Genomic DNA, 26,397 nt, shown 5'->3' with positions numbered 1-26,397 from the left:
TTAAGTCCCAATCAATCTGCCATTTGTCTCTGGTTTCTCTTTTTTTACTTCCACAGTGTTTGGTATGCAGCACCTATTCCAAGGATCAGAGCAGATGTCACCCTTTTTCTCACCAGAATAGCAGAAAAAGAGTCTGCAGTTCCCGTGTTGTATAAGGCAGATGACGTTTCTAATTCCAGGAGGAATATCCCCTACAGATACAATAAGATACAGTTGACAGTTAATTCAAATGGTAGAGATAAAAGGATGACCAACAGCCCACCGCCCAGTTCCAAATGTTTACCATTTCTTCACTCTGACATTTACCAGCTAAGGTTCTTTGAAAAGTGCTACCTTATATAGAGCTTCAGCTCTTTAGCTTTAAAACAGGAACTTTAATACACACTTCAAAGTGTTGTTGGGTGCCTCATATGGTATATTGAATGAGACATCGCCTGGTCCATAGTAGGTCCTCAGTAACTACTAGCTATTCTACAGCATTCTCAAGCTTCCCGGTGATAGATATGATTTTATGCAATTGGGAGGAAGCAAAAGAAGTTTTGAAGAATAGTTCCGATTCTCAGCTTTAGCCCAGTGTTTAGTTTCATACCCTACATGAAAAGAAGAAAATAAAACCTTCCTCCTCACTGTGACATGTGGCTTGCAAATCAAGCACAACCACCCAAAGTTGTGATTAGGAAAGCCTTTTCTCTTTGGGAAGGAGGGGATATGGCAAGGTGCTTATATAAGAGCTGAAAATGCATGCAAAAATCATGACTAAAAAGAAAAAACATAGTGCACATATTCCAAATGAGGCTTGCTCTTTGGTCCTCTCATTTCAGTCCTGTCATGGCTTAGAAGGGAGAGCAAATTGAAGAGCTGGGTTTCATCCTTAACCGAAATAAACTAAAGGAACTTCCAGTCTAGGAGTGTGGAGACCTGGGTTCTAGTCTTATTTCTGCAGATAATTAATTATCCTTCTCTTTGGACAATTCATTTAATCTGTCAAGCCTTGGTTTTCTCATCTGTAAGACAGGATATCTGTGAAAAAGGGGGCAGGATAATAATAATAATATAAAATTATTATTATTATTTTAATCCATATTTAACTTTTTAAAAAGCCCCCATGGGGAGATCAAGATGACCTCAGAGCCAAGCCTCAGGGTGATCACCTACAACCACTACCAACGTATAGATTTACTCCATAAACATACCCCAGTCCACACACACACACAGACACCCCCCCACACACACACACTGACACACTCATACATGGAATTCCTGCTTGACTCTTCCAGTTCTCTCCCTTTGGATCTCTGCTGGTTGGGAACTGTCTTCTAACCTACCCGGGAGGCATTTACCTGAATTAGTTGGGACCAAACAAAAGAGAACAGCGGAAAGAAAGAGGACCTTCATGTTTTAAGGTTCCCTAGGATTCCCCAATCCTCCTGTGCAGGAAAACAAATCCAAGGAATGATTGAAGGGAAGTGGAGTAGAAGAAGTACAAAAAAAGAACATTTATAGGTTTTTGAGAACACTGAGCAGGAAGAGCATATTTCTCTGCTCTACTGAGTAAGGCAGTGGGCAGAAGGCACTGGGTGCTGTGTCCTGTAGCCTAAAAATAGACAGGCTTCCTGGCATCCAGAGAAGCAGGGCTTGACTGAAACATAGGCCTGTATGCACCAAGATGTGTGTACCAGAAGTAGCATTATTCGCTACAGTCATCAACAGAAAACAACCCACGTAGTGTATATCAGGCCATGGTAATAAATGATGTATTTCCACACAGCAATGAAAATGGAAAACAGTAAACCCAAACTACAGATGCTTACCACAACATGGATGATTCTTACAAACATAATGCTGAATGAAAAAAGAAAAAGATGATACAACATGTCAAAAAAGATGATATAACCTTTTGTAAAAAGGTAAAAAATTAAGCAAAAAAAAAATCTGTTTATTATGAGTTGGGATTTTGTCTACTTTGGGCAAAGAGGTTAAACTTCCTTTTTGTTATCTTCCTTCTGTGGTGCCAGTTAGTGTACTAAGCACTGGAGGTAAAGAAAGAAAAGACAGAGTCCCTTCCTTGAGGAGCTGGTGGTCCAGAGGTGGCCAGAGGCAGCAAGTGTGACCACAGTGTGGTCAGCCTGTGCTGGGAAGGGCTCTGCACTGGTCACCAGTGGCACAGAGCAGAGAAAAGGGATGTGCCTGACGGTGAGAGACATGAGTCAAGTCTTTAGAAGGAGCGTGTTATTAGAGCAGAGACCAGAGGCCCACTCTTTTGTGTAGGTGTGTATAATGAGTAATGCTAAAATAACTGGTTGATGCAACTAAACGATTTGCTTCTATTTATTTTTAATTACAGGATCACTTAGTTTTCGTTTTTTAATTCACTTATTAAAAGGTGAAAAACAATTCTTTCTGTCATCCTGTACCCTGGCCTTTATGACAGCCCTTAGTCATTTTTTAGGTAGATCCTGTTACAAACTTTCTATGCAAAGATAAACATGCATGAATGTATAGCCCTCTTTTTAAATAAATAATGCACTATACACATTATTCTGAACTTCTCTCTTTTTTTTACTTGATGTATCTTGGAAATCTTTTTAAGGAGCTTCATGGGGAGTGCTCTCATTTTTTATAATGGCTGTATGATATCTTTTGTACAGTTGTCTCCCGCTTTATCTAAGCCATCTGCAGCAAATACATTTACCATGAGTCTTAGCTAGAAAAGGGATATTGACATACGAATATCAGGTATAACCGCCTCAAACTTTTGGAGGTCAGCAAGGGCACTGCGAGCCACTTGGGCAGCGGAGGCTGAGCTCCAAAGGAGGTGAGCCCAGGGGTTCAGTTTGGAATTTCCAGATCCGAAAAGATTAAGCAAAGGCAGTGGGCTCTTGCAAAGGAAACACTGATTCCAAGGCCTCTATGTGTCTTGTAAAAATACCAATGAAAACAGGACTTTGGTGGCAACTTCATGGGCACTACAAACTGCTTTTCTCTCTCTGCCAAAATTGGTAACCATGAACTAAGAAATAAAAAAATAGATGTGAGGACATGCATACATACGTGAGGAGCAAACTCAGGAAATAACAAATGTATTAATATGTGAAGTTGTTTTTCTGTGGAGCTTTTGTTTGGACACGCTTCTCTGAAATTTTCCATTTTAAAAAAGGTATAAGCAGTTTCATTTGGCCCTTGGGAGAACTGACCTTCACACCATCATCAAACCCTAAATTTAAGAACTGCAATGAATAATTATAATTCTGATTATACTTCCCTAGATAGTCAAGGTGTAGCTAAAGATACAAAAATGGCTAAGATAAACCCTAGAGAGTACATATTCACTAAATATAACAATAGATGAGACAATAAAAGGCATATTTTTGTACTGCATGTTTATTCATTTTTTTCTTTTTGTATTGTACCTTATTTAGAAAGGATTTAAAGTTATGGTAGGTTTTTCTACCAGCACAGCCTCCTCTCAAAGAATTGTGAGATTATAGATTGGATATTCTTTTCTAATGCAGTTAAGAAACTATGCTGAAAAACCAGCTCATTAGAGCTTCAGTTCATCTGAGGGAGAGAGGAATTACTAGTACCAGGATTTATCAACCATCTTTTCCCCCAGACTTAAATCTATTTTTAAGTCACAGACATGGAACAATCACCAATAAAAGAGTTTCATAAATAGTTCTGGAGAATGAGTTGTAGCATTTCAAAGAAAGACTAGAAATAAGGTCCATTTTATATTCTCATTAATATATGTTAATAGATTTCTGTAATTGCAGGGTTGGAAGGAAGGATTTCAGTTTGTCTCAATACCCAAGATAATTATTTTGATGTGCATTACACTCATGAACAGAAAACAGTGTAAGGAGAGGAGTTGAAAGATGCCCTTGAGTTTGCAAAACATTTAATAGCAGAAACAAATTTTAAATAGTAAAAGAAATCTTGATGCATCTCAAGATTTATCAAAATCTGGACAAAAAGACACACAACCCAATTTTTAAAATGGGCAAAGGATATATATATATATATATATATATATATATATATATATATATATATATATGTGGCCAACAAGCACATGAAAATATGCCTCATTACTCACGGAAATGCAAATCAAGCCCACAGTGAATGGCCACTTTGCATCTATAAGGATGACCTTAATAAAAGTTAAAATGAAAATAAATGTTTGTGAGGATGTGGAGAAACTAGAACCTCATACATTGTTAGTGGCAGTGTAAAACAATGAAGCTGCTATGGAAAACAGTTTGACAGTATCACTAAACTATATATTTAAATTTTTAAAGTAGCAAGTTTTATGTTATGTGTATTTTACCATAATATAAAAAGAAAACTTTGAGGGTATTTGGAACCATACAATATTGATAAAGGAACCATTGGTGGCTGCTTTGTTAAAATCCCCCTTCATTTCAGAGGAAGTGGCTCACCTGAGGACATATGGATGGCTAATTTTAGTTCTAGCAACCAGAGTTCTTAACATGCCTCAGGTGTTCTTTCTTTTACCAATGTAATGAGTAGTGACGATAAATATACACTCAACTTTTCCTAGCCACCATCGTATAAAAAAGAATATACTCTGATTTTATTTGTGAACTCTAAAAGAAAGGCTCTACCTCTGTATCTTTATCTGGCAATGCATGATTCTTCCTGGATTCCTTGGCTCCCTGATACAATTGTTTTAAAATCAATAAAGAGAAAGGAACTGGATTCAGCCACAATATATTCAAACAAAATGAAAAACATTTCACCAATTTTATAGAATTGAGAATCTGTCACCACCAGTGTTATAGTCTCTAAAATCTTAATAAACTTTCACAGGTCTTGAGGGCTGACTCTTCATCTCCCCTAGAATGTCAACTCCTCCACTATAAAATGAAGCACTGTGATTTTAAGTCCCATGGTGTCTGAAAGTTATGCAATTCTTTGATTCTGTCTCTAAAACTCAACAACAATAACAAAAATAAATAATAATGAAAAGTGATCTATAAAACAGTAGGCAAAAAATCCCATTAATAAAACACCATCATAACAAAATCATATAGTGGACCCAGGGATGGGGTATATTTTAACAATATTTCTGCAGTTCTTATTTAGCCAAATGGGAAATAGGAGGCAACAGAACTTAGAAGTTCTGCTGATGAGCAAATAAAAAGTCTTCATATTTTATTTTATTGTTTTCATACATTTCTTATAATTAAAAACTAACTTTCAGAAGTTTGTCCCTCCTTCAGCAATTCCATAATCTAAGCAGAATAGTTATCATAATAGCAGTTTTAATAGCTAAGGAAACAGAAACACAGGGAAATACGAGACTACAAGAATTGTACAACTCTATGTCATTGTATGGGGTCCTCTGATTCCTGGTGCAATCCCCACCACCACCACACCACCACACACACACACACACACACCTTTTGGTCCTAATTTAAAATCTACGTGGTAGTTAGTCATTGCCATACCTTCATCACCTTATCCTGTTGTCCAACTCACAGAACCTCAGTACTGGCATTCAAGCATCCACAAATCCCTTAGCAAGGCAAGTCATTAGTTGGCTGATATCAGTATTCTATGATTTATCAAGGAAGTGACCCATATTCACTGTAATATATTATATAAGAGACAACCCTTTCCATCACCTCATTTTTTAACAATCTTGATCCAATTCCCTTTCTACTATTTTAGAGCACAGTAGGGAGAATTTCATTCATTAAAGAACTGAGCATTGATTTGAAATCAGAGAAAACTGGGACAAAATTCCATGTCATAAACTTTCTTTCTATGAGTTTTTGTACAATTTACTTTGCCTGGATTTATGTGCCTGGATCATAGGAATAAAAATAGTTACTTCAAAGGGTTGTTTGGAAATTACAAATCAGGTAAATAAAATTCCAAGCACCATGATTGCAATAAGGTGTGTTTATTAAATGATAAGCATCTACTGGAGACGGCTCTGTGAACCAGATCCCAACCCCAGTCTCCTGAAAGATGCTGTCAATCTTCTGTTAGACACATGTGCACTGGGGTTCTCAGGGTGCCAGAACTGGGTGGTATTTGGTGACAATGCAGAGAGGACATCTCTGGCCACTTTCCATTACTGTCTTCTGGAAGAATCCTAGAGTTGGTCTGCTGCTGCCCAAATGTTTTATATAGTTTTCATTTCTAATTTCAGTCTAACCAATTCCACTAAATGAATGACTGGATATGGTTGTAATTGGGCTGGGAACTGTTCACATCTACCTGCCATCCAGGTGATTCAGAGAAGAGGTTCCACTACTCCTAAATAAATTGTGTATAAGGCTAGTCATTCTTTCTCACTCATTTATCTCACTACAATGTAAGCTCATGGGCAGAGGTTTTTTATTTTTGCTTATGTTTTTAATATTTAATACCTAGACCAGTGCCTGGTATTTAGTAGGTGTTCAAGATATATCTGTTGAGTGAGGTCCCCTGTGACCATGTGGCATACTGTAGGTGCCCAATATTTATCTCTTGAGTTGATTCAAACTCAAGTCAACAAAGGATCAATGAAAAAGAGCATTAAAAATTAAAAGTAAAGAAATATTTGGAAGACTCAGCAAAAGGGCTGTCCTGTGAAAAAGATCCACTGAAAGAATCAGAAGACAAATTTATCTCATGCATTTAAGAAGATATAATATCTATTAATTAGAATGAAGTATTTATTAAAAACAATTACATTAAACAAGAAGCTAAGATGAAAAAGAAATCGGAAAAATAAAAAAAAAGATTGTGATGGCAAGGAAGAGTTGATAGTTGGAAAATGAATAAATGTGGTGAGGATCAAACTTGAGTTGGCATTCAAGACTGAGGAGGAAAAAGACACACACACATGAAAGCTATTAGAGAATGTGAGATGTGAAAGTCATAGGAAGGCAATTCAACCTAAAGACTTATAAATAGAAAAAAAATTTTAAATAGCAAAATGATTCTTAAAAATAAAACCTTTTAAAAATCAAAAAATGACCATAATAAGCCAGTTAATGGGAATTTCTAATTTCTAGGTAAAATCAACAAAATGAGAGCTGAAGTTAGACATGCTTTCATAAAACTTTTGAAATATAAACAAAATGAAAAAAAGAAACAAAAATCCAGCGTCTCATCAAAGAGGAAAACCAGACTTGCCTCTTCCCCTATACTAAATCCTAGATGAGACATGACATCTTGAAGAATATGAGAGGAAAATTGCGTTTCAAGAACTCAGTTCCATGTTGTTTACCTTTCATAGGTGAATGAGAAAATCATTCTCAAATATTCAAGGCAACAAGAAATATTTCTTCTAAGTGCCATTCTTGAAAATATTATAAATTTTACTTTCTTTCCTATTCTTCTTTTTGAGAAAAGGAATGCCAAATGTTAATTTCCTTCTCTAAACTTAGCCATGTTCAAGACCATTTCCAAGTTTCTTTCTTCATTACGAAGAGTACACATCATTCCAAGGACAGAAAGTATAATTATGCCCTTGAACTCTGAACCCCTATGGCTTTGATATTCTGTTGGTTCCTCGAGTCACATTATCAGTCAAAGCATATAGTGGTTGGCTAAATTCATCCTTCCCTCCTCAAAGTCTATCTCATACTTAATTTCTTCAGTCCAAATGGGCTTTTCACTTTTATTGAAGCTTTATTTTACCTCACCAGGTGTCTACTTCACTATGCATAATGTTTCCTGTCCTAGAGATAGAAACAGAATTTTCAGCTTTTGCTATCCCAATGGAATTATCTCACATTGTCCTAAAGACCATAAGACAGTATCTTGATTGCCTAGAATATGGATACTTTCTCTATTCACCAGATGCTTGCATCAAGTGCTTGGTTCCCAGCCATTTAATTACATCAACACAGCTCTTGGTTTAGACTAAGTGAAATAAATTGGGTGACCACCTTGACTCTTTGCTGGGGGCAGTTGTTCTTATGCTTTAGCTAATATCCTTACACAATATCCCCTTCCAATGATCTTCCCACTGACTTCTTCCCATCCCAGAATCCACATGAGTGCTTTCTCTTCTATTTCTTTTCTGTTTTTCTTCCTGTTTTTTTTTTATCAAGAGATATAAAATGACTAAACAACGTAATCAGCCTTCTTTCTTTCCAGCCCTAGAAACTCCTTAGGGGCTTTCTTTCCAATATCCTATGTCATCTCTTTAGTTACTTCTTACAGGCCTCCAAATTAGAGAGGGAGAAGATTGGGACAATTACTTATCATTTTCTCATGGTTCTACACCAAATTCTTGTCCTGTTCTTTCTCTTCCAGGATCAATGTGATATGGGCACAGGGGAGCCTGCCAAGCTCCCACATTCATCAGTTTCTTTTATATACTGGGCTATCCATACAACTTACTGAAATGGGTCCTGCAGACCTCTATTTAACTAACTACCATCTTCACCAGTTGTGGTCATGCTACCTGCTTCCCAGAATGCATTACTCATTCATATGAGTAATGAGAAATATGTCAATTTCTCTTCATTTGGATGCACCAATTTTTGTTTCTGTTCTTAAGGGAGATTACTAGGTTAATAAGGTAATTTCTTAAGATCCAAGAGACACAGCTAGGCCAAGTTAGAGTGGACCAGGCTTCCAGAGCTGTAGGGGCAATCACATGTGTGGACAGGAGCAAAAGATTGGGGATGGCCATTTGAAAGTCACAGGAAGTACAACATGATGCGTTTGAGTGAGCCTGCCTACACATCCCCCTCCCCGAATCAGCAGACCCTGGGCATTGAGAAGGAAATAGGGAGTCTCAAGGCATGAGTCAGAGGGATCAAAGCCCATCTAATCCTTCTAGGAGTGCAGTAAGAGGGAAGGACACGGTGTATGCACCGTGGGAGTGGAAAGCAGAATGGAAGGCAGTCAGGTGTATTAAGACTGGCTCTGTAATGACCTAAGCAAGATGCTGGCTTAAGATTCTCTTTCCACCAGTAGTACAACTGGTGTCCATAAAGCCTCCTCATTGCTTAGGGTCCTGCACTAAAAAGTCTTGCACTTTTCTGTGAAAAGAACAGAGTAAGAATAACTAATAGAGTTGCTGGTGCAGAACTGACCTGGAGAGGTTATTGTATTCACTCCATTGTTTCCTAGAAGAACTGCAAAAAAGACCACAGGATGGTAGAAAAAAAGCTTTTACCTGTTTATTATGAATCCCAAAGTAAGCACAAAAATATTGCTGGGTAAAATGCTTTAATGGTTTTAATGGTTTTAAACCATTAAAAGCCTGGAAGCCTGGTCCACTCTAACTTGGCCTAGCTGTGTCTCTTGGATCTTAAGAAATTACCTTATTGGCCTAGTAATCTCCCTTAATGCCCAGGAAATTCTATCTTATGTTAAATTTGTAACTCTCCTGCTGCAACTTAAGCCTACTATAGAATTTGTCTCTGAGAAAATTATCTTTGTTTATATATACATGTATATTTATCCTTAGGTCTATCAATTTTGTCTTTTAAGATGTATATTTAAAATTTGAAAGTAATACAATGACCTGACAATATTTTAAAAGAGAAAATCATTAAAAATCACCAATAATTTTAAATAGGAACGTAAGAACATTTATTGCTTTTGGACGTTTTCCCCACAATTATTTATACATAGAATATATGAAAATTTGTATTCTTTAATTTTAGAACAGAAAATTATCTCTTTATTGTGTCTGAAGTATAAATTATATGCCTTTAAGTGGATGTACCATAGTTTAAGATTTTGTTCTATTTGAGGCTGTTAAATTTGTTTCAAAAAGTTTCTCAAAATGTCTTTGTTATTTCCTTAGGTTATTTTCCAAGAAGCAGGATAACAGAGTCAAGGAGTAGGAGTGTTTTATGCCATATATTCATATTAACTTTTATCAAAGGTTATATAAATTGACAATGCTGCTGGTTTTGTATGTAAACACTGGTTTCATCATACCTTCACTATCACGAATATCAACATCATTTATGTGCGTGTGTGTACATGTGTGTGCATGTGCATATGTGAATTAAGTACGCAACACATTTATTCAGAAATAAGTTTGAAAAGCAGCATTCTCTAAAGGGTTCTGTTCACTTAGTTCCACTCTTTCTGAGCCTTGCAATCCTGATTGAAACCCATTTGCCTATAGGTAAAAACTTCTGAAAGGGTACTTGACTTGTGAGAGTTAAACAAAGACTAGAGGACAATGAACTCAAAGTTTTATAAAATGAATTATAAACAGTCTACTACTAGTTAACTCAAGTTTAAAAATAAGCACTTCTTGTGAGTTTTTCATTGCAAAGCCATGCTATCAGATCCTGCTGTTTTCTCAGTATGAATCTTTTTAAGATATATATCAAAATTAACTTGAGTGAAGATAGTCTACACAAAATTATAAAATAAACAACAGACGGGTTCTGTCTAAGGGACACAGTCATTACTACCCACCCCTCACTGGTTGACCCAGTTCTGCAAGAAGACTTCCCAGTTGGCCTGCTTAGGAAAGTAGGGATTAGCAGTCAGTATAAAACGAGCAGAAACTTAAGGGAATCAACATCTTCAAAAAGTGGGAGAGACTTAACTGAACTGGAATAAATCCATTTCAATACAGAAAGTGGAAAGAATTATTTTTTATAGTTAATGCGCATTGTTCTTAATGATATTTGATAGAATATCATGTAGTCAATAAAATGAAAACTGGATTCCATGAAAAAGGAACATTTTGAGAATGAAGAAAAACTATTTGGAAAAATAGGCATGTTTAAGATTATATAAAATTCTAATTCTGAAATTGAAAACCCCAAAATAGTGAAAAATAGAAAGGCACTGCTGAAAGAGGAATTGGTGCTCTACAAGAAAACATCTGATGTGGCCTCTCTCTCTAAGTCAACTTAGCAGGTGAACTCACTGCCTTCCTCGCTACATGGGACATGACTCCCAGGGGTGTAAATCTTCCTGACAACGTGGGACAGACCTCCCGGGATGAGTCAGGACTGACTTCATGGGATTGAGAAAATCTTCTTGACCAAAAGGGGGGAAGAGAGAAGTGAGACAAAGTAAAGTTTCAGTGGTTGAGAGATTTCAGAGTTGAGAAGATATCCTGGAGGTTATTTTTATGCATTACATAGATAGCCCCTTTTTAGTTTATGGTGAATTGGAGTGGCTGGAGGGAAATACCTGAAACTGTTCAGCTGTGTTCTAGTAACTTGATTCTTTAAGATGACTGTATAAAGATATAACTTTTACCATGTGATGTGATTGTGAAAACCTTGTGTCTAATGCTCCTTTTATCTAGGGTATAGACAGATGAGGAAAAAAATAAGGATAAAAAATAAAGAAAGAATGGAGGGGATAAAAGGTAAAAAAATTGGGTAGATTGAAATACTGGAGGTCAATGAGACGGAGGGGTTAGAGGCATGGGATGTATAAGTGTTTTTTAAATATCTTTTTCTGGAGTGTTGCAAATGTTCTAAAAATGGTCATGGTGATGAATACATAATTATGTGATGACAGTGTGAGCCTTTGGCTGTATAATATGGTTGGACTGTATGTGTGTGAAGGTTTCTCAATAAAAATATTTTTTAAAAAAAAGAAAACATCAGAGAAGTAGAAAGCAAAAAAGGAAAGAAAGGAAATTTGGGGAGAAAGATAATAGGTAAGGAGGATATTTCCAGAATAATTAGGGTTAAATACCAGGCATTCCAGAAAGATATACAGGAATTGATAGAGGAAAGAATATGTAAGGTTAAATATCCCAAATGTAAAAAGAGCTCATATACATAGAAATAATACACTGGGGGCCCACACCCCGCAGCAGCCGAGCCGCCCGGCCTCCTCCTCCGCTCTCTCTCTCCGCCGGCCCACCGCGCGGCGCCCACGCCCCGCAGCAGCCGAGCCGCCCGGCCTCCTCCTCCGCTCTCTCTCTCCGCCGGCCCGCCGCGCGGCGCCCACGCCCCGCAGCAGCCGAGCCGCCCGGCCTCCTCCTCCCCTCTCTCTTCCCCCTCCTGCTCCGGCTGCTCTCCAACCACCACGGTGCCCTCTTCCCCCGCCTTCACCGTGCTCCTCCGCCACCAGCCTCGACAGCCTTGCTGCCCTCACCTTTCCTCCTCCAGAACAGCTACTGGGGGAGTGGAGATAATACAGAGCAGCTCCCGGAGCCACGACGGAGATCAAAGGGACAGCGTACCCCATCCTGGAACGGCTGACTATCTGGGAGAACCAGCTCCGGTGAGATCACCAAGGGGCACGGACTTTCCTGGGTGGGACGGCAAGTGACCGGAGTCCCTCCCTTCCACCTTCCTGGGCCAGCTGGTAGAATTGGACAGGCGGTCCCCTTAGGCCGCGGCGGCTGGTGCCCCCACCACACGAGGCCCCCCGGAACAACTGAGATAGTTGGGTCGGAAATCCCCAGACTGCGGAGAACAGTGACCGGGGGATCCCTTCCAAACACGTGACTCCCCCGTCGGCTGGGAACAGTGTACTCTCCCGGGCTGCGACAGCTGGCGCCCTCCCGCCACGCTTGGTGCCCCGGGCCGACTGGCTAATTTGGCCGGACGCTCTCCTGTGCTGCGACGGCCGGCAACCCTCCCCGCGTTTGGAACCCCGGGCCGGCTGGCATTCTTCCAAGACGCTTCGGTTGCCGAACCTCCCCTACGGCGAGAGTTTTCCAGAGTTGAGGGACCCACAGCAACTTTCGCTGGTGGAACCCACAGACAGGCGTGTGCCACGAGCGCCACCTACTGGGCAGGATAGGAAGAACAGAACCCAGAGATTGCGCAGAAAAATCTTTCAAGCTGTGGGGTCGAACACCCGGGGAAATCTGACTAAATGCCCAGACGCCAGCAGAAGATAACGGATCACGCTCAGAAAATTGAACATATGGCCCAGTCAAACGAAGAAACCAATAGTTCAAATGAGATACAGGAGCTGAAACAACTAATGCTGAATATACGAACAGAAATGGAAAACCTCTTCAAAAATGAAATCGATAAATTGAGGGAGGACATGAAGAAGACATGGGCTGAACATAAAGAAGAAATAGAAAAACTGAAAAAACAAATCACAGAACTTATGGAAGTGAAAGATAAAGTAGAAAAGATGGAAAAAACAATGGATACCTACAATGACAGATTTAAAGAAACAGAAGATAGAATTAGTGATTTGGAGGATGAAACATCTCAATTCCAAAAAGAAACAGAAACTATCCGGAAAAGAATGGAAAAATTTGAACAAGGTATCAGGGAACTCAAGGACAATGTGAACCGTACAAATATACGTGTAGTGGGTATCCCAGAAGGAGAAGAGAAGGGAAAAGGAGGAGAAAAACTAATGGAAGAAATTATCACTGAAAATTTCCCAACTCTTATGAAAGACCTAAAATTACAGATCCAAGAAGTGCAGCGCACCCCAAAGAGATTAGACACAAATAGGCGTTCCCCATGACACTTACTAGTTAGAATGTCAGAGGTCAAAGAGAAAGAGAGGATCTTGAAGGCAGCGAGAGAAAAACAATCCGTCACATACAAGGGAAACCCAATAAGACTATGTGTAGATTTCTCAGCAGAAACCATGGAAGCTAGAAGACAGTGGGATGATATATTTAAGTTACTAAAAGAGAAAAACTGCCAGCCAAGACTCCTATATCCAGCAAAATTGTCCTTCAAAAATGAGGGAGAAATTAAAACATTCTCAGACAAAAAGTCACTAAGAGAATTTGTGACCAAGAGACCAGCTCTGCAAGAAATACTAAAGGAAGCACTAGAGTCAGATACAAAAAGACAGAAGAGAGAGACATGGAGAAAAGTGTAGAAAGAAGGAAAGTCAGATATGATATATATAATACAAAAGGCAAAATGGTAGAGGAAAATATTATCCAAACAGTAATAACTCTAAATGTCAATGGACTGAATTCCCCAATTAAAAGACATAGACTGGCAGAATGGATTAAAAAACAGGATCCTTCTATATGCTGTCTACAGGAAACACATCTTAGACCCAAAGATAAATATAGGTTGAAAGTGAAAGGTTGGGAAAAGATATTTCATGCAAACAACAACCAGAAAAGAGCAGGAGTGGCTATACTAATATCCAACAAATTAGACTTCAAATGTAAAACAGTTAAAAGAGACAAAGAAGGACACTATATACTATTAAAAGGAACAATTAAGCAAGAAGACATAACAATCATAAATATTTATGCACCGAACCAGAATGCCCCAAAATACGTGAGGAATACACTGCAAACAATGAAGAGGGAAATAGACACATATACCATAATAGTTGGAGACTTCAATTCACCACTCTCATCAATGGACAGAACATCTACACAGAGGATCAATAAAGAAATAGAGAACCTGAATATTACTATAAATGAACTTGACTTAACAGACATTTATAGGACATTACATCCCACAACAGCAGGATACACCTTTTTTTCAAGTGCTCATGGATCATTCTCAAAGATAGACCATATGCTGGGTCACAAAGCAAGTCTTAACAAATTTAAAAATATTGAAATCATACACAACACTTTCTCGGATCATAAAGGAATGAAGTTGGAAATCAATAATAGGCGGAGTGCCAGAAAATTCATAAATACATGGAGGCTCAACAACACACTCTTAAACAACAAGTGGGTCAAAGAAGAAATTGCAAGAGAAATTAGTAAATACCTAGAGGCAAATGAAAATGAAGACACAACATATCAAAACTTATGGGACGCAGCAAAGGCAGTGCTAAGAGGGAAATTTATTGCCCTAAATGCCTTTATCAGAAAAGAAGAAAAGGCAAAAATGCAGGAATTAACGGTCCACTTGGAAGAACTGGAGAAAGAACAGCAAACTAATCCCAAAGCAAGCAAAAGGAAAGAAATAACAAAGATTAGAGCAGAAATAAATGAAATTGAAAACATGAAAACAATAGAGAAAATCAATAAGACCAGAAGTTGGTTCTATGAGAAAATCAACAAGATTGATGGGCCCTTAGCAAGATTGACAAAAAGAAGAAGAGAGAGGATGCAAATAAATAAGATTAGAAATGAAAGAGGAGACATAACTACTGACCTCACAGAAATAAAGGAGGTAATAACAGGATACTATGAACAACTTTACGCTAATAAATACAACAATTTAGAAGAAATGGACAGGTTCCTGGAAAGACATGAACAACCAACTTTGACTCAAGAAGAAATAGACGACCTCAACAAACCAATCACAAGTAAAGAGATTGAATTAGTTATTCAAAAGCTCCCTAAAAAGAAAAGTCCAGGACCAGACGGCTTCACATGTGAATTCTATCAAACATTCCAGAAAGAATTAGTACCTACTCTCCTCAAACTCTTCAACATAATCGAAGTGGAGGGAAAACTACCTAATTCATTCTATGAAGCCAACATCACCCTCATACCAAAAACAGGCAAAGATATTACAAAAAAAGAAAACTACAGACCAATCTCTCTAATGAATACAGATGCAAAAATCCTCAATAAAATTCTAGCAAATCGTATCCAACAACACATTAAAAGAATTATACATCATGACCAAGTAGGATTCATCCCAGGTATGCAAGGATGGTTCAACATAAGAAAATCAATTAATGTAATACACCATATCAACAAATCAAAGCAGAAAAATCACATGATCATCTCAATTGATGCAGAGAAGGCATTTGACAAGATTCAACATCCTTTCCTGCTGAAAACACTTCAAAAGATAGGAATACAAGGGAACTTCCTTAAAATGATAGAGGGAATATATGAAAAACCCACAGCTAATATCATCCTCAATGGGGAAAAATTGAAAACTTTCCCCCTAAGATCAGGAACAAGACAAGGATGTCCACTATCACCACTATTATTCAACATTGTGTTGGAGGTTCTAGCCAGAGCAATTAGACAAGAAAAAGAAATACAAGGCATCAAAATTGGAAAGGAAGAAGTAAAACTATCACTGTTTGCAGACGATATGATACTATATATAGAAAACCCAGAAAAATCCACAACAAAATTACTAGAGCTAATAAATGAGTACAGCAAAGTAGCAGGCTACAAGATCAACATTCAAAAATCTGTAGCTTTTCTATACACTAGTAATGAACAAGCTGAGGCGGAAATCAAGAAACGAATCCCATTTACAATCGCAACTAAAAGAATAAAATACCTAGGAATAAATTTAACCAAAGAGACAAAAAACCTATATAAAGAAAACTACAAAAAACTGTTAAAAGAAATCACAGAAGACCTAAATAGATGGAAGGGCATACCGTGTTCATGGATTGGAAGACTAAATATAGTTAAGATGTCAATCCTACCTAAATTGATTTACAGATTCAATGCAATACCAATCAAAATCCCAACAACTTATTTTTCAGAAATAGAAAAACCAATAAGCAAATTTATCTGGAAGGGCAGGGTGCCCCGAATTGCTAAAAACATCTTGAGGAAAAAAAACGAAGCTGGAGGTCTCACGCTACCTGACTTTAAGGCATATTATGAAGCCACAGTGGTCAAAACAGCATGGTATTGGCATAAAGATAGATATATCGACCAATGGAATCGAATAGAGTGCTCAGATATAGACCCTCTCATCTATGGACATTTGATCTTTGATAAGGCAGTCAAGCCAACTCACCTGGGACAGAGCAGTCTCTTCAATAAATGGTGCCTAGAGAACTGGATATCCATATGCAAAAGAATGAAAAAAGACCCATCTCTCACACCCTATACAAAAGTTAACTCAAAATGGATCAAAGATCTAAACATTAGGTCTAAGACCATAAAACAGATAGAGGAAAATGTTGGGAGATATCTTATGGATCTTACAACTGGAGGTGGTTTTATGGACCTTAAACCTAAAGCAAGAACACTGAAGAAGGAAATAAATAAATGGGAGCTCCTCAAAATTAAACACTTTTGTGCATCAGAGAACTTCATCAAGAAAGTAGAAAGACAGCCTACACAATGGGAGACAATATTTGGAAACGACATATCAGATAAAGGTCTAGTATCCAGAATTTATAAAGAAATTATTCAACTCAACAACAAAAAGACAGCCAACCCAATTACAAAATGGGAAAAAGACTTAAACAGACACCTACCAGAAGAAGAGATACGGATGGCCAAGAGGCACATGAAGAGATGCTCAATGTCCCTGGCCATTAGAGAAATGCAAATCAAAACCACAATGAGATATCATCTCACACCCACCAGAATGGCCATTATCAACAAAACAGAAAATGACAAGTGCTGGAGAGGATGCGGAGAAAGAGGCACACTTATCCACTGTTGGTGGGAATGTCAAAGGGTGCAACCACTGTGGAAGGCAGTTTGGCGGTTCCTCAAAAAGCTGAATATAGAATTGCCATACGACCCAGCAATACCATTGCTAGGTATCTACTCAAAGGACTTAAGGGCAAAGACACAAACGGACATTTGCACACCAATGTTTATAGCAGCGTTATTTACAATTGCAAAGAGATGGAAACAGCCAAAATCTCCATCAACAGAAGAGTGGCTAAACAAACTGTGGTATATACATACGATGGAATATTATGCAGCTTTAAGACAAGATAAACTTATGAACCATGTAATTAAATGGATAGACCTAGAGAATATTATGCTGAGTGAATCCAGCCAAAAACTAAAGGACAAATATAGTATGGTCCCACTGATGTGAACGGACATTCGAGAATAAACTTGAAATATGTCATTGGTAACAGAGTTCAGCAGGAGTTAGAAACAGGGTAAGACAATGGGTAATTGAAGCTGAAGGGATACAGACTGTGCAACCGGACTAGATACAAAAACTCAAAAATGGACAGCACAATAATACCTAATTGTAAAGTAATCATGTTAAAATACTGAATGAAGCTGCATCTGAGCTATAGGGTTTTTTTTGTTTTTGTTTGCTTGTTGGTTTGTTTGTTGTTGTTGTTTTTTACTATTACTACTACTTTTATTTCTTTTCTTTATATTAACATTTTATATCTTTTTCTGTTGTGTTGCTAGTTCCTCTAAACCGATGCAAATGTACTAAGAAACAATGATCATGCATCTATGTGATGATGTTAAGAATTACTGAGTGCATATGTAGAATGGTATGATTTCTAAATGTTGTGTTAATTTCTTTTTTTTTTTCCGTTAATAAAAATAAAAAAAAAATAAAAAAAAATAATAATAATACACTGGGAGCCCAATAAAATTATTAAAGCTTACAGAAGAGAAAAAAAATAAATAAATCAATTAAATAGTATTCAACTATCCAGAAATCAAGGATATGCCTATTAAAGCAGTGAATTAGCATTTTTCACCCATCAGAGTGGAACAGGTTATTTAACTTTTGATAATATTAGGGAACAGCAAGTATGTGGAGAAATGGATACTTTAATTCACTGTTGATGAGAGTAAAACTAGATAGAGTTTCTTTAAAGAGAAATTTTTACCTATTAGGATTTTAAGCACACATGTTTCATAACATAATAATATCAACTCTCTGTATTTAACTAAAAAGCATTCTTATACATTTTCATAAAGATGATTGACAAAAATGCTTCCTGCATTATTGTTTTTATATTTTTAAAATGACAGCAGCCTCCACATCCACACTGGAGTGATAATATACACTGTATTTACTCCATACCATGAAATCTAATATGGGCATTAAAATAAAAAGGTAGAACCATATATTCTTGCATATAAAGATCTCAACGATATAATTTTAAGTGAAAAATGAAACTCATACTTACAAAAAGTCATTTTCCTGGTGACTGCTGTGCAGAATTTCCTTAAATTTTCCCTTTGCTCTTTGTAATATGTGCTATGGAGATGAAACGTGATGAAGTTTGGATAATGGAAGATTAAACTTCAATGAAGCAGAAAAAAACTACCAGTTGATATCTAACTTATTCTATCCCATTTGATGCCACCTCCTCTGTCCTATCTCTCATGGCTTAGAAAGCTCTGGAGAGCTGTTAAGGAAGGAATAGAAGGAAGATCACTCTCTTGAGATGTGGGACAGATAAGAGGTGACATTCACTGTCCTAGGCTCCCTTTCCTTGTTCTTCCATCAAAGAAACTCAATTCCAATAGAAGCGCAGCAGACTGCCCTTCCCAAAGCTCCAGAAGAGGAAGCTCTGTTCCACAGAATTCAGTGTAACTTCCCTTGGCAGAGCCAAGTTTGGCATCCCATCTTGCTCCTACCTCCTGCAGATTTTGCTCTCTTAACTGTGAGAAGTACAGCAGCAATATACTGCTGTTTATTTTTCATGCAAGTGTTCTTGGACATGGAAGCCATCCTGCCATTGACTCCTAGATTAAACTATTCTATAGAACAATAGGAGCCTGCTTGCCTGAAGATTTATTTTTATTGGTTCATTACCTTTGAAAATTAGATGTTGCTAGAGCTCTTCCCTAGCATATATAAAGGTAAATTTTTGTCCATAGGATGGGTGGAGAGAATAAAACCTTCATTGGCACCTTTTACTCCTAATGTGCTTGTGATGTTAGTACAGCCCTCCCAGCAGAGCCTCCCACTGCACCCACAGCCAGGACTCCTTTAAAAATAGGAAGGCAAAGCTTGGTACTGATGATTGGAAGAGGTAGAGTATGTTACTATGATGTTTATTTCTCTCTTGAGGAAAAAACTTCCAGTGGTCAGATTAGCCAAGGTAGGACCCCTTGTGAACACTATGAGATGGAAGTCAGCCAAGCCTATGGAAAGTATGAAAGGCCAGCCTTTTACTAGACTAAAAGCACTTTCATGAAGGCAATAGCTTGGGAAGGAATCATGGTTGAGTAACTTAGAGATAAAAAAGGGCCCAGTGATGGTGTTCCTCAAAATTTTTCTACCCCTTAATAACTCTACCATCTTCATTCCTTTATCCCTTTAGCAACTATTCATTGAGCAAATACCAAATATAAGGCCTATGCTAGGTGCTGCAAATATGGCAGTGAAGGGTATGATGTGGTCCCTGGACCTATGAAAGGTAACGTTTAGTATGGGAGTTGGACATTTAACAATTAATTCTGCCATTACTTACTTTTGCAAGTGCCAGTGAAGGCAAATAACAGGGTCTGAACTAATCTTGGATGTGGGGGCAGATGATCTGGGAACTCTTTCCAGAGGCAGGAACATTTACTTTCGCAGAGAAGGTGAGTAGAACCAAATAAAAGGGGTGATGGCAGTGGAGAACGATTTCAAAACAAAAGATCAGATTGTGCAGAGGAAGACCTAGAGAGGAGAGTCAGGTTTCATGGCTCCTATTTGCATGGAGTTTTAGGGTCTAAGGCGAGTCTCTAATAAAAAAGAAAAGAAAAGAAAAAAGAAAGAAAGAAACATATATTTGAATCATTCTTTTTTCTCTATTCTGCTAATCTGTGTCTTTTCATTGGGCATCTAATCCATTAATATTTACTGTGAATATTGATGTCAGGACTTACTTTAGCCATTTTTTCCTTTGTTTTTTAATATGTCATATCTTTCTTGTCTCTCTTTTCCATTATGGCAACCTCCATTTTTTTAGTGGTTCTTTTGTGATGCAACTGATTGAGTCCTTTCTCATTTCCATTTCTATATATTTTTCTTTGTGATTACCCTGGGGTTTATATTAACATAACCTAAGTCTATAATTTATTAGTTTGAAAAGATACCAACTTAACTTCAATAGCAACTTCTTTTATTCTCTATTCCTCTGTTTCACCCTTTTAAATTTTCTGCGTGTGTTCTTGTTTTTGTGGGGTGGTGAGGCAGGGGATGCATGGTCTGTCAATCAAACCCAGGTCTCCTACATGGAAGGCAAGCGTTCTACCACTGAACCCTTTTAAGCTGTTTTTATAACACATTTCCTCTTTATATTTCATGTGTTCTTTAAAAGGAAATATCATTATTTCTTACTCAATTGTATTTAAACTCTTATAGGAAATAAAGAGTAGAGTTACATACTACAGATACAATACTGTCAAGTATGGCATTTACTCACGTAGTTATCTTTTCTTAGTATGTTTGCTTCTTCGTAGTGTTCCAAGCCTCTCCTATCCTTTTCTTTCAATGTGATGAACTTCGTTTAGCATTCCTTATAGGGCAGGACTTTTGATGATGAACTCTCTCGGTTTTTATATATTCGTGAATGTTAAAACTCACTCTCATTTTGGAGGGACAGTTTTTCTGGCTAAAGAATTTGGGGCTGGCAGTTTTGCTCTTTCAATACCTTAGATAGGTCATAACACTGCCTTCTCACCTCTGTGGTTTCTGATGAGAACTCAGCACTTAGTCTCAATGAGGATCCCTTTTACGTGCTGGATCATGTTTCTCTTACTGCTTTCAGAATTCCATCTCTATTTTTGGCATTTGATTAGTATGTATTTTGGAATAGGTCTGTTAAGGTTTATTCTGTTTGGAGTACATTGTGCTCCTCTGGACATGTGTATTTATGTCTTTCATAAGAGTTGGGAAATTCTCTTCTATTATTCCTCAAATATTACTTCTGTTCCCTTATCTTCTCCTTCTGGGACTTCCATGATGTATATGTGTGTATCATGATTTCCCCCAGGTACTTTAGGCTCTGCTTACTTCTCTGTTATTTTCTCTACTGTTCTTCTGATTGCATGATTTCAATTGTCCTGTCTTCTAGTTTGCTGTTTCTTTTTTTTTTTGGCCTGTCAAAATGTACCACGGTATGACTCTGATCTATTTTTAATCTCCATTATTGTGTTTTCATCCCCATAGTTCCTGCTGTGTTTCTTTTTAAACTTTTTAATTCTTTTGTTCATACATTGTCTTCTTAATATCATTTAGCTCTATATCTATATTTAGAATTATTTCTATCCATATTTTCCTTCAACTCCTTGATTTGATTTAGGAGACTGGTTTGAACTTCTTTTATTAGTTGTTCTGATGTCTGTAGTTTCATCTGAGTTTTTTTATTTTTCCCTTGAATGAGTCATATTTTCCTGTTTCTTAGCATGACTTGGGATGTTTTGCTGATATCTGGGCATTTGATTATTTCGAAGGCTAACTCTGAAAGTCAGGTTCTCCCTCTTGCTTAGGGTTTTACTATTGATTGGCTGTGTGTTAAGGCTCTTCTTCAATGCTTGGTCCAGCTTATATTGCACTCTTAGAGCAGCCTGTGTTTAACTGTTCAGATTTTCTCAGGTCTTCTACACCTGTTTCTTGCCCTGAACATGTGGTGTAACTTTTAAAATTGCTCTATTATGTGCAACTGTTTCTTCTTTATCCTCTGTATTTTCTGTCCCCAAGCCTGTAAACTGTCTCTTTCATACCCCTCTTTTGTAGTCCTCTTCTTCAGTCCATTACATCTGCTTTGGTAATTGAATGGATCTTCTATTGCAATCATCTCTTACCTGATCTTCCTGCCTCAAGTCTCACACAATTCCTGCCCATCCCCCAATTCTCTGGTTAGAATGAAAATTTTAAACCGAAACACATAATTAAGTCATTCCTCTGAAATATCTGATAACCTTCTCTTAATCAGCAGTTCAAGGTCTCTAACATTATATCTACTTTGACGATCTTTCTTTGGCAATTTCACATTATCTTTATATACCAGCCTCATTTTCTATTTCTAATTAACACCTCTCTTTTCTGATTTTGCTTCATTTCTCTCCATTTACTTAACAAACCACTCTTTCCTGTCTCTCTGCCTTTGTGCAAACTGTAGCCTCTACCTGGAAGTCCTTGCCTCTCTTGTTCAACTTAAACTCTTGATCATGCTGCAAAACTCAGCTCAAATTTCCTCAGGAACTCCTTTTTAATTCTCCCATGCAGATCTAATGGCCCACATTTATCTGCTCCACATATTGCCATGGCTATGTCCACATGATAATGTGTGTAATATTTCATTTTATTGTGTTTATTTGTTTAGATGTTTATTTCCCCATATATCTTATTCCTGTTCCCAACTCATTCCATTTCTAAGGCTCAATACAAAATTCAGCATTCAAAAATATTTGTTAAATGAAAGAACAAATTTCTTGAATCCTTCTCTACGAAAATTTATTATTTCTATATCTATCAACATGAGTTGTGTGATTTTGAAGATTTTATACATCTCATCTCAAGCTAAGCTACTTTCTAAAAGATTATGACAATAAAATCATATGTAACTAGATTTAACCCTCTCCTTTCTACAGTGAAATGTTCACCTTGCCTGGCTCAAATGGCAATGCCTCTGCTCCTTCTTGTTCAGCCTCTTTTCCAGAAAACTTGCACCTGAACTGATAGCTTGGCCCAGGAAAATAGGCAGGTAGAAAAGTTTTGACTCCCATGTCAGAAACTTCAATTCCAGTGTGCACAGCAGGCATCTTTCTTTGTAGAACAGTAGCCCAATTGTGTTTCCATAAAATTACAATATTCTTGACAGAAGCCTTCACTTTTCTTGCAGTTGATAACTTTGAAATCTGGTTCAACATCTGTATAAATAAATGTCCACTATTAGCCTCCATAGACTGTCTCAAGAATCAAACCATGTTCATTTTAGCCATTAGGAATATGATAGGGGGTGTCCACAGATAGAAAACAGTTATGTATGGTTCCAGTCAAGTTCTAAACTATAAAATCAACTTCAGATATATAGCTCTGTTCCTCACAAGACAGAGATGTAATTACTCAGATGTATTATCTATTTAGTCCAAAGCCCAACACAATGCAGGATCAATTTCACTTGGCCACCTCTGGCAAATGAAACTAGAGTCATCTAAACACTGCTAAGAATTTTCAGATTTTTTCTAGCTTCCAGTACCAAAGTTGCAAAATAGTCATTGTTAGAAATCTCTTCCTTGTTTGGATGCAAAACTCCCTCTCTATGATTTTCATTCTCTTATTTTGTTAGATCCTCTGGACCTGTTTATCAGCTATATAGCAGCTCTTAAATATTTTAGAAGGATTGTGTCCCTCTAAGTATGCTAGTCTCATAACTAAATATATCACTTTCTTTTCAATCGATTTTCAAGTAGATTCTCATAGTTTTCTGTCTATCCTCATCTCGAAACTCTCCAGTAAGAAAGCAGAGACATACACCTTCCGGTAATAAGAGATGACCAATATTATTTTACCTACACACAGCCCAAACCAGTGTTTGCCCTCCAGCCCCTTTTCAATCTGTATCTTTAGTCAGCAAAACTAATTCTAAAATATGAATGAATTTGGTGCCCTGAATTGAAATGATAATATAGGCTTTAGAAAAGAAGATAGTTCTGAATTCACATAAATTTTCTCCCATTTAGGTGGCATGTGTCTTTGAGAATGTTACTGCTTCTCAAGGAGGTACGATTCTTTCATTAGTCAGGTAAGGATGATAATACTCATCCTCTAAGCTTGTATGAGGTCCAGCAAACTATCTGAACACAGTTGATGCTTATTAAATGTAAAAAATTATTGTAATAATTAAATTGGTGGAGGCACACTCTGTCCTAGGTGTCTCTGGTCTTAAAATCTCCTAACAAGTCAGCCAAGGCAAGCAGAGATGTACTCAGCCTTGTACATCAAGAAGAACTGCACACTCAGTATGGAAATAATAGTTACAAATAGGAAGATAAAAAAAAATTGAAGAGAGGGCATGATGGACCAATTGAGAAACTTAGGAAGAAAAAGAGATCATAGAATATTAGAGAGAAGAGAAAAACTCGTGTTTTTAAAAGGATTGGTCAGAGAAGGCTTCTGGGAAGATGCAAATTAGAAGACAACTAGATTCTTGAAGGATGAATTTTGGAGGCAGAGAAGATGGCTGAAATAGTTCTATGGAAAAGGTACCATATATCTTGGCAGTTGACTTTTCAATTCCATGCAACCAGACAACCAGGGTCATCTACTGTATTGGACAAATTATTTCAAATCTCCTCTGTGTTCTCACTACCAAATGGGAAGAACACTGTCTCTCAGATTTTCTCTTAGACTGGTTGGTGTGTGCCTAGTATTGTGCCTGATTTACCACTTGTTTTGCAAATCTGTAATTCTTTTTTCCTTTCCTTGGGGAACTCCTGTTCATCCAAGACGCCTGCCAACAGAGTCCATCTGCTGCCATTACAACCCCAGGGAGACGTCCTTGAATACCTTTTTAGTACCTGGCACTTAGCAGGTATTTAGGAGATTCCTGTAGAGTGAATGAATTTCAAGGCCAAGGAAGTAAGGGCACAGCCACCAACCATGGAAGGAGAAAAGCATTCTACTTCATGTCATTGCCTCTGGTTACTAAATTTGGGTAAATTCAGAGATTATAAAAGTGGGCTCAGATACTTCTCCCTCTTAACTCCTCAATGGCCCCAAGTTTCAACAGATACTCGGTGATCCATTCCAGGTCACTGGAAGACCCCAAAACCTTCTTCCTGACCCATCCTGACATGTGGGGCAGTCTGAGCCTGTCACACTGTGTCTTCCTGTGCGTCAGTGCATCCCTCGTCTGAACTACTGCTCAGCCTCTCCCTTACTAGCACTGTCACATTCATTTATTAAACATTTACTACACTTTCACAAAGCGTACTTTGTGATGTACACTTTGTGAAATGAACTTTTCACAAGTTTTCCTACATGACTTACCTCGAAAAGGAGGAGTGCGTGGTGGTAAGAATTTGTATTTTGCTGGATATATGCTGCGTTTTACTTGACGGGGAGCCAAGTAAGACTCGTTGGTCCTCTGTCTGGGAGATTCTTCCTTGGATTCTCTGGGAGTCTTAGCGCTTTGGTGGTTAACATACTTGGCTCTGCACAATCCTGCTTAAGAGCAAATACACAACAGAAGATTCTCAGCAGACCCATGAGGATGAAGAAAAGAATACTCATGAATACTCTAAGAAATGAGTGAAAGTTGGAGGATGGGATGGAGTGAGTTGGTACAAGCAGTTTCTGCGTGTGTTTGCACATCTGTGAACACGTGCATGCATGGGCAGAGGTGTGTGACAGTGAAAGGAAGGAAGGAAGATAGGAATGAAGGAAGAAAGAAAGAAGATATGTGAAAAGGGTGGGCAGTGGAACAGTGAGCCTGAGTTTCTCCTTAAAACCAAGCTGAGCATTCCCTAGGTAGGGTGGCACCCATATAGTAGTTGTGGAGACCCCTAAAATTTAAGGTTCTTCCTGAAACAGACTGTCCTTGACTATAAGGAGAAGGTAAATGTTAATAGAGTAAGAAAGTGGAGTCAGTTGAGCTACCCCTTCTCCTGAGGAGCCTTTTCAGGAGGCCGGTGCTGTCAGCATATTCCAAGTGTCAATTACAAACTGGGCTTAGAGACTCCTGCAGAAAAGCCCACCAAGAACATGTGCTCCTAGAGCTTAGTCTGTCACTGCCCAGCAAGGACCCCATCCCCCACCCCAGAAATGACCACTGCAGAGAATCTTGGCACCCAGGTCCAGCTCACATTTCTATTTTACCTGGAAACAACAGGAACACAAGGAGAAGGTTGGCAAATGGAGGGAGGAGGCACTTCAT

The 26,397-nt window shown here is 37.9% G+C and overlaps 1 protein-coding gene across 1 annotated transcript; it reads right to left on the bottom strand.

Annotated features, from left to right (window-relative positions):
- Positions 1–26,397, bottom strand: SPAG11B (sperm associated antigen 11B). Its single transcript, XM_077151712.1, has 3 exons — positions 26,340–26,397; positions 25,512–25,685; positions 1–191 (listed from the first exon to the last, which is right to left on the bottom strand). The coding sequence occupies exons 1-3, from the start codon at positions 26,395–26,397 to the stop codon at positions 1–3; spliced, it is 423 nt and encodes a 140-aa protein (XP_077007827.1).

Source organism: Tamandua tetradactyla, chromosome 3 (assembly GCF_023851605.1).
Source record: "Tamandua tetradactyla isolate mTamTet1 chromosome 3, mTamTet1.pri, whole genome shotgun sequence".
NCBI classification, from domain to species: Eukaryota; Metazoa; Chordata; class Mammalia; order Pilosa; family Myrmecophagidae; genus Tamandua; species Tamandua tetradactyla.
Note: the sequence above shows the minus strand (reverse complement) of the source record. Positions and strands in the feature narration are given on the sequence as shown.